The 9,206-nt window shown below is 41.1% G+C and overlaps 1 protein-coding gene across 1 annotated transcript in view; it reads left to right on the top strand.

Moving 5' to 3' along the window:
- The first annotated feature begins 592 nt into the window (after positions 1-592).
- Positions 593-9,206, top strand: part of fbxw4 (F-box and WD repeat domain containing 4) — a 104,884-nt gene continuing 96,270 nt past the window's right edge. The window contains exons 1-5 of the mRNA XM_034609481.1: positions 593-863; positions 3,972-4,067; positions 4,322-4,507; positions 6,790-6,922; positions 8,114-8,199. Coding sequence (XP_034465372.1) covers positions 679-863; positions 3,972-4,067; positions 4,322-4,507; positions 6,790-6,922; positions 8,114-8,199 — 686 coding nt within the window. The 5' untranslated portion in view covers positions 593-678. The remainder of the gene's footprint in view (positions 864-3,971; positions 4,068-4,321; positions 4,508-6,789; positions 6,923-8,113; positions 8,200-9,206) is intronic.

The raw sequence follows: 9,206 nt of genomic DNA, 5'->3' as shown, positions 1-9,206 counted from the left end.
TGTTCTAAAAACTGCACAAGCAGCTTTTACTGTAAGAAAAATATCTTTGAGAAGAAATGTTCTAAGGCCTTTTAAATTACAGTACCTAAAAATTAACCAGCAGAGGACCGGTGGGAACTGTATCTTAAGCAATAGCATATTGTTTGGTGTGACTGCTATACCAACAATTTTTTAAGTTACCCATAAAACAGCTATATAACTACTGGCAGTGTATCTGTTTCTATTATGATATTTAATGCGTGCCTTATTTTGTGTTTTTATTGTGATGATTAATACAATACACATGGTCCCTTTACACTATAGTTTTATAGTAATTGAAATTTAATTTTCAGCTGAAAGAAAGTTGTCAGTCAACTTCGTTGTTCATTGTATTATTTGTTGAAAAACACGAGGATGTCCTAAACATCCGTTTCATCTGAAACAATAAAAACAAACCCTGCTAGATCGGTCTTTGTTCTCGTCTCATTGACGGTGCGATAAGTAAAACGTGTCCGAGTTGACGGCAGATCAGGTCGGCGGATCGAGTCAGGCACAGTCAAACTACACGCTATACGTCAGGTCCCCAGTGACGATTCGCCGTCGTCCACGCTGTCAGCTGACTGCAAGAGCTGCTTCCGGTTTCCTCTGAATGATGGTGTTTATTTTTTTTTGTGTAACTCCGTCTTGACTGGGCTCATTATGCTCATACTACAGTTACCAGAGGATGTCCTCTACCATATCTTGTCTTATTTGGACTGTAAATCTCTCGCCCGCCTCTCTCAAGTCTGTAAAAGCATTTGCCGCTTTGTAAACCGCGACACTGTCTGGAGGAGCATCGCCAAAGAGTTTCTTAACACTGGGATCAGTCGGGACGGGACGGACATGTAAGATGTGCAGTAAAAAGTGTGTTAGCTCAGTGTGTGTAAGCTTAGGCTGTCATTGTTAGTTGACACGCAGTATTTCTGTGTTGTGTAACCACGTGCTGCACCTGATTACCGAATATGTTGTGCTGACCACGGACAATTGAATACAAATTAAATGTAAATGTATTGGAGCTTTCAGACACAATAGGTTCTTCTTCTCTTGGTGTCAGTGAGACGAGAACAACAACCGATCTCGCAGCGTTTGCTTTTTTCGCTGCAGATGATACGGATGTTAGGAAATTGTCAAACAATTAAATTCTCCTCAGCTCTTCTCTCCAGTCATCTCTCCTCTCTTTCCTCCTCAGCTCTTCTCTCCAGTCATCTCTCCTCCCTTTCCTCCTCAGCTCTTCTCTCCAGTCGTCTCTCCTCTCTTTCCTCCTCAGCTCTTCTCTCCAGTCATCTCTCCTCTCTTTCCTCCTCAGCTCTTCTCTCCAGTCATCTCTCCTCTCTTTCCTCCTCAGCTCTTCTCTCCAGTCATCTCTCCTCTCTTTCCTCCTCAGCTCTTCTCTCCAGTCATCTCTCTTCTCTTTTCTCTTCAGCTCTTCTCTCCAGTCATCTCTCCTCTTTTTTCTCTTCAGCTCTTCTCTCCAGTCATCTCTCTTCTCTTTCCTCCTCAGCTCTTCTCTCCAGTCATCTCTCCTCTCTTTCCTCCTCAGCTCTTCTCTCCAGTCATCTCTCCTCTCTTTCCTCCTCAGCTCTTCTCTCCAGTCATCTCTCTTCTCTTTTCTCTTCAGCTCTTCTCTCCAGTCATCTCTCCTCTCTTTCCTCCTCAGCTCTTCTCTCCAGTCATCTCTCCTCTCTTTCCTCCTCAGCTCTTCTCTCCAGTCATCTCTCTTCTCTTTTCTCTTCAGCTCTTCTCTCCAGTCATCTCTCTTCTCTTTTCTCTTCAGCTCTTCTCTCCAGTCATCTCTCTTCTCTTTTCTCTTCAGCTCTTCTCTCCAGTCATCTCTCCTCTTTTTTCTCTTCAGCTCTTCTCTCCAGTCATTTCTCTTCTCTTTTCTCCTCAGCTCAGAAAACTTCTTCCTTCTGTATTAATCATCACATTAGAAACAAAATAAGGCACACATGAAATTAGAAACAAACGGATACACTGCCAGTTGTTATATAGCATCACACAATCATATGTCATTGTTTTTTTTTTAAATGAGGTAAGTGTTAGTTATTGTTCCTGTATATTACCTTTCTTTAGGTACAAAAAGAGGTTTTGGCTTTTAACGCCTAACATTTATGGACATACGGAGCAGAAAACACATCTCAATTCTTAGAATAAAAACAAGACACGTCACTTTTTCAAGTAGGAGGTCAAGAAATTCCGACAACCGAGTTGTCTGGAATGCAGCAATAGACTGCATATAAAAAATGGACGTAGCTTCCCGGCTCCAAAAGATGAAGCCTATGCGGAAGTGCTTAAAAGTGTAATACCGCGGACATCTGGCAGGGGCTGGCTCATATTGGCTCCAAGAAATCTCTGGCTCCATGGACTACCATTCAGAAAACACCAACTTCCCACCAAATATTCCCACCAGTGAATTGTTAGCATGCTAGTTACTGTCCCAGTGAATGTCAATTACGATGCTAACCAAGCTAGCTAGTTAGCTGATAGCTTTGCAGTGCTGGGCCTACCAGTTCTCTCAGGGCTGCTGACCTTAAGTAAAGCTTGATAAAAAGGTAAATTTAACCAACATTAACATGACAACGTTTGTTTTGTTTCTGCCACATGTGACTCAGTTTAAATGATGTGAGCTGCAATAATGTGAGTTATTAAAAGTCCATGAGGATTTGGTGATAGTTCAGTTTAACACAATATTTTGGTAACTACTTTTAATGCTCCTAAACAGTAGCATTAACTTTCTGTGTTTTGTCGTGATTACCTGCTGTATGTTTTAAGTTAATCAGGTAAAAAGTCGTGTGTAGGTTTATGTAGTTATGTAGTGAAGCTGTCAGAAGATACTGACTGTGTAGGAAAAATACACGGTAAATTAACTACATTAGATTCAGTTTTACGATTTCTTCTGGGCTTTAGATGTTGGATTTCTTGGTGTCAGGGTCTTTATTTCTATGCTGATCAAATTCGAAACTCTCGGCTTCAAAACAGCAGTTCACAAACCAATGGGTGACGTTACACTAGGTTGCCAATTGGGTGTTGCATGTGGGGGAGAGCAACTGCACGGTCTGACTGCAGCCGGTTCCCTCCCACGAGGCTTTAAGGTCATGTGACCTGGTGAGGTTTTGCAGCGTTGGATGAAGTCAGACAAACATTTTAACCAGCAGAAAATTCATTTTCATTATATGAAAAGTGTTGACTTTAAAATCTTCATCACAAATAAACCAAAGTTTACCAACTTCACTTTGAACCACAGACTGTATAAGCTCTACATATGATGACCAGCACACAAACAATCAAAAGTGACTTTATATTATAGAACTGTTTGAGGAGGACTCACTAATGACAAGGAATAATACTGAAGTAGCTCCGAAGCATTAAACAGGCGGATTTAGAAGAGTCACTGCAATAGTGCAGGTTAATTTGGGATCCCAAAATGATTGTAGGTGTGAATGATTGTTTGTCTCTATATGTCTGTCCTGGCTAGACTGATAACAGACACAGTGACACAGTGTCTCTCACCCAATGTCATAAGATTAGCAGTCTAGCCAATGGACGGACAGACCTGGGGACTTTTTGCATTTTTAGTGTCAATTATCATTAATATGTTGTGGGACAATGATAATCCTCTGAGCTATTCTACTTTCTTTTCTTTTCCTACTTCATCTTCTGAGGGAACATTCATTTGCATAATATTGTCAAGGATGGATTTGCTTATTTTATGAGTGTGTATTCAGTTCCTTCTGCCACTAGATAATGCCCTGATTATGTTTATTCTTTTGTGTTAACAATATTGAGAAATAATTTAAAGTTAAAAAATTCCAGGTTTTTGCATACTATTGAATAGATATGATGGGTATGGTTTCAAAGGGTCAAATTGGCCTGTTAAAAATAACTCATACTATAAAATGTAGCCCCCAAAACCTACTGTAAATAGTAATGTTCAGTTCTCTCTGTTATTGCAGATATCCTCACATACCCCTGAAGGAGAGAGTGAAGATAGCACAAAACTGGTGTGATGGAGTCTGCAAAAGGGGAATTCCTCTCAAATGGAAAACAAAGTAAGTTAGTTATTGAGCTCGCTGTTTGAAGGCTGAAACACTGTCTTGATGTACTTCTGTGGGGGGATTCCTCATAGAGCTTGGCTAGGCTAACCTGATTCGAGCTCTGCATTTCCTTAAATGTTGAAATATTCCTTTAACAAAAATAAAATATTCTTTGCATACTTTACTTTAATATATCAGGGTGTTTATTTGGTAGTTATACTATACACATTTCTCCTAAATCTTGTAAATTTCTAATATCTTGTCTTCAGGCTGTTACCATGGTTGGAGTTGGATGGGGATGTACTCTTTCTATCTCAGGCTGCTGATATTGGAGCTTACCAGTTGCACCAAGACTCTGGGAGGTTGCAGCGTAACCCATTTGAAATCTACTCAGGCCACAATGCTGATGTGTGCCACTTTGTTCTGACGGACTCTCACCTGATAAGTGGTGGAAGGTAGATCATGTTCTCTTTGTTCTTCTTCTGATTTTATCTGGCATGGACAACATGCATTAGTCATTGCAGTACGTAACAATCAGACACTGAAGTAATCATTTGTTTGTTATTAAAGCATTTTGTGACTCATTAGTCATTTATCCATAAACCTATTGAGATTTAAAGAAAGCTTTTTCATTTGCTGTTTAAAAAAAACCCCACTTGTGCCTGTTTAGTAGGAAAAAAGTGACGTGTGCTGCTATGGCGATATGTTTTGAATAGAATTGAAAATCTCTGTAGTTCTTTTACAGTGGATGAAAAAGTAGTTGAAGCTGAAATAGGACAATGTACTGTGATTTGGGTATGCTTTGTGTTGGGGATTTTGTGCCATTCTTCTCTGCTGATTCTCTCAAGCTCTTTCATGTTGGATAGTGACTTTTCATGTCTCTTTCTTTTTGATTCACTTCAATTCACAGTTCTGGCTGGACCACTCATTCAATGAGTTGTCCCAAAAGCGAGTTGTCAGCTGTGCGCACAAGTCAAGTCAACTTAATTTATATAGCGCTAACCCCTAACCCTAATCATTGCTAACGTTATCTCAGACCACATTTTGTATACAGCAGGTCTAGGCTTAGTGATAGAGATGCAACAATTCCCACCATGAGCAAGCATTGGTCTGGTTGAAAAACCTTTTAAGAGGCAGAAACCACAAGCAGAACCAAGAGTGGGCAGTCATGTGCCTTGACCAGTTGCTTTGAGAGAGAGAGATTGGGAAAAAAGACCAGGAGGATTGTTTCATATAGAAACAAAGTAAAGGTCAAGGTTTATGATTATGGCGGTAATAATAATGATAATAGTAATAATAATGGGGGCATTAGTAGGCTTGCAATAACAGATCTAGACTGGACAGCATTGGAAGCGGAAAAAGAAGATGAGAGAGAAATGGAAGGATAAAAAAGATAAAGATTGGGGGGAGGACAGGACAGGAAGGAGAAAGAATGATCTTGAAGGAGCAAACAGGCAGAGTTACTGTTTAGTGGTTTTTAAAAAGATTATACTAATCTAATTGGCAGGACATGGACTATACTATGACTCAGACTCAGACCCATACGGCGCCCTATCCGGACACAGAGTTATGAGCTATTTTAACCAATGCAGCTACTCTAGCCTTTACAGCACTGCTTTAGTAGGGTTGGGTTCTTAACACTGTACCTATAAAGTTACCAACCAAATTACGTCGATACTACCGGGTAACGATTCATGTTAAATCAATCGGTGCCAAATTTCGGTACCTGTGAGCCCATCTGGGCGAGAGAGTATGTAAATGTGTGAGAGGGAACGAGAGAGTATATGTTAAATAAAGAGAGAGAGAGCCAGACCATGCGACTCACCCCTAGAGCGTGATCCAGCCAAGCGTATTTCTGATCAGTGCAGAATCCGAACAATGGCGAGTCAATGGAGCAGACACCCAGGGAGCCATGCATGGCACCAGGGCACAGACCCAGGGACCTTCTGCTCGCCCAAGGCAGACACCCAGGTAGCCATGCACAGCTCCACTATGTTCAACTACAATATTCATTTGGGTCTTTTCATACATGTTTGGATCTGTACCGGCTCTGTCAGCAATTTACTGCTCCTCTCTGTGTCTCCATCATTCACTCTGCGCACTGCACCGATCACACTGTTTGTGTGTCAGCGCGAGAGACGAGCTGAATTATGAATGAATGCGCAGCTATGAAGAAAGATTTGACTAACTGAAGAAAAGTGTTGATCATTATGTGTTGATCAGTGTTGATATTGTTGCATTATCTCAAACAAATCAACCTTTCCTTCAAGTTCTGGGACTATAATGCTACTCTATGTATCTGTGAATCCCGTTGCAACGGCCCGTAACGGCCGTTACCTTACTTCTGTATGATAGTCCAGGCGTGCTCAGTTTGGCTCGATGCGTTTAGCAGTGTACAGAGTGACAGAGACACAGAGAGGAGCAGTAAATTAGGAGCAAGCCGGTAACAACTGTAGAAAAAAATAATGTTTACTGTCCAAACATGTATGAAAAGAACCAAAACACTGTAATCGGACTTGGTGGAGCTGTGTATGTTTGCCTGGTTCCCCGGTACCTCTGCTTGGTAACCCCTAACCCTAACTTTTAAAAGTCTGAGTAAAGGTTGATGCCATGAGAACTAAGCCTGGAGAACTGATTTGAGCTGTGAATAGAAGAAAAATAAAAGAACCCAATAGATTGAAAACATCACAAATATCTTGAAATAAATACAAACCTGTGCCTTCTAACTTTCTGACAGTGATGGCAAGATCCTGGTCCACAGCAGGACAACTGACTGGTTGGTGGAGTTATCAGGTCATGACCAGGAAGTCAACTGCCTAGACTCGAAAGACGGACTCATCATCAGTGGTTCCAGAGACCAAACAACCCGGGTGAGCACACCTCAATTCAGATTTAGTCATGTGATGCTAGTGGTGTTTATAATCCACACTTGTTTCACAAAGAATACGACTGAAGGATATAAACTACATTGCTTTGAAACATTAGCAATTTTAATGTCACCTCAGATTCAGTTCATCATAAAATACACTAATCTCAGGTAGTATGTGCTAGGGGTGGGCAATATGACCAAAGATTTATATCACAGTATTCTTTTTTGAAGGTGGCCTATCATGTCATGGTATTACTAGATCAGGGGTGGGATTAACACCACTCAGTACCTACATGGACGACATGACAACCCTGACCAAAACAGCACCATGCACCAGACGGTTGCTAGGGACACTCAGAATCCATCAAAGTCAAGCATCAGCAGGAACAAGAGGTTTGGGACTAGGTCAGAGTAGACCCCTGTGGAACATGGCAACTCCTGCAGAGTGGTGAAAATTTGTAATCCTGGAAATCTAGCGTAAGGAAGAGACAGCAAGATGTGCAAATGCTGTCACTCAAGCAAGACGGGGGCAGAGGATGAAAAGGGAGAGCATGGAGAAAAGGAAGGTCAGCTGGAAGGACCTGTGGGGAATGGAAGCAAGCAGGATAAGCTTCCAGGAGTGGTCAGATGGAGCAAGCCCGAGACTGGGACATGTTGGTGGATGTGGGCAAGCAGCTTACAGTCCCATAACATATTGTCAATACCACCCTAAGACCAGACCTAATACTCTGGTCAAACACCCTGCGTGTCATCTACTTCATAGAATTGACAGTAACCTGGGAGGGTGCTGTTGATGAAGCTTATGAGAGGAAAAGGCTGCCCTATGCAGACATGGCATTTGAGGCAGAGCAACATGCTAGTTTGCCCTGTGGAGGTTGGCTGCAGACAAGCCCTGTGCCAGACCATAAAATAATCATTGCTCACTGCAGAATGCTGCAGGCAATGGCTCTCGATCAGGAGTAAAGATTCCAACTGGTCCCCGAGATGCTAGGGACATGCACCCAGGTCTGCAGACAGAAATTTTGATTTGCTATAAGATATGCTGTATAAGGTATTGCACAATCCATGTCTATCACACTATCACACCGGTGTTGACTAGGACACTGCTGCACCTCCCACCCCTAGTATGTGCCATGTACATATTATTTTATGTCTGCATATACATAATTATATATATATATAATTTCTCCAGATTTGGAACTTGACTTCCAACAGCCCCAGAGACACAATTCCCATGTATGACAGAGTGTGGTCTGTTGCTATTAGTCCCACATTGAGGTAAGTTTTTGCTCAGAATCAAGATTTTGATTATGACTGTGAATGCTATTTCTGATCTATCAAATATTGATTGTAATGGCTCGTCTCAAAATCTATTTAGTTATTAGAAGATGAAATTAATAGTAGCTTCACCCTTTAAATACTTGTGTATTTTATATCAGATGGGTGAGAAAAGAAAAAGCAATGTAAAATGTCTCGACAAGGTTTTGGGCCCTCAGGGCCCCATGTCAAAGCAGCCTCAGTGCACCTGTGTATAGATTCTCGAAGTATTTGAACTAAACAGGGGTAATGAACACCAATCGTCCAAAAGATATTTCCTCATTTGTTCATTTGTTGTTTTGATAATTGTGATGGAGAGTACTGTCAAGCATGTCGATCCAAAATAATCCCCTGTAGATTTTTAATCGGATTCAGTTCTGATGATTTAGAAGTCATAGCATATTCACATCTTTTACAACAAACCGTTTATGCCTCAGGTTTTTCCTTTGTGACCTGTCTGTAGCACCTCTATGTTTTGTCCTCACACCCCTCTTCCCCGCTAGCCTGCGCTCATTTACACTTACTCACAATAAACAGAAACACTAATCAGAAGTTATTAGGACCTGAATAGTAGTGAAGTTTACTTTCTATTTGTTTGATTTGCCTGAGAGTTTATGAGACATGCAATCAAACACATTTTTAAAAAGTCCAAAATTTTGTGTGCACCGGAACGATCTGGACTCATGATCTGACACCATCGATTAATAACTAAATAAACGTGACTGTCAGTTTGTGTGTGAAGAGCGACAAAGACGAGGCGACACGCACACAAGCGACACAAACAGCTGCACACAAACACAATTCTCGAGGAAACGCTGGAATAGTAACATAATACGATAGCTCATTTAATGAATATCCATCCTATCTTGTTTACATAGCTGGTCATTAATCTTGTGCCACGATTTTCTTCGATTTTTCAGAGAATAATTAATGGCTCTTGATGAAAAAAATCTTGCTTGTTTGAGGGA

This window comes from Hippoglossus hippoglossus, chromosome 15 (assembly GCF_009819705.1).
Source record: "Hippoglossus hippoglossus isolate fHipHip1 chromosome 15, fHipHip1.pri, whole genome shotgun sequence".
NCBI lineage: Eukaryota > Metazoa > Chordata > Actinopteri > Pleuronectiformes > Pleuronectidae > Hippoglossus > Hippoglossus hippoglossus.
The sequence above is the reverse complement of the archived record's forward strand: the minus strand, read 5'-3'. Positions and strand labels throughout refer to the sequence as shown.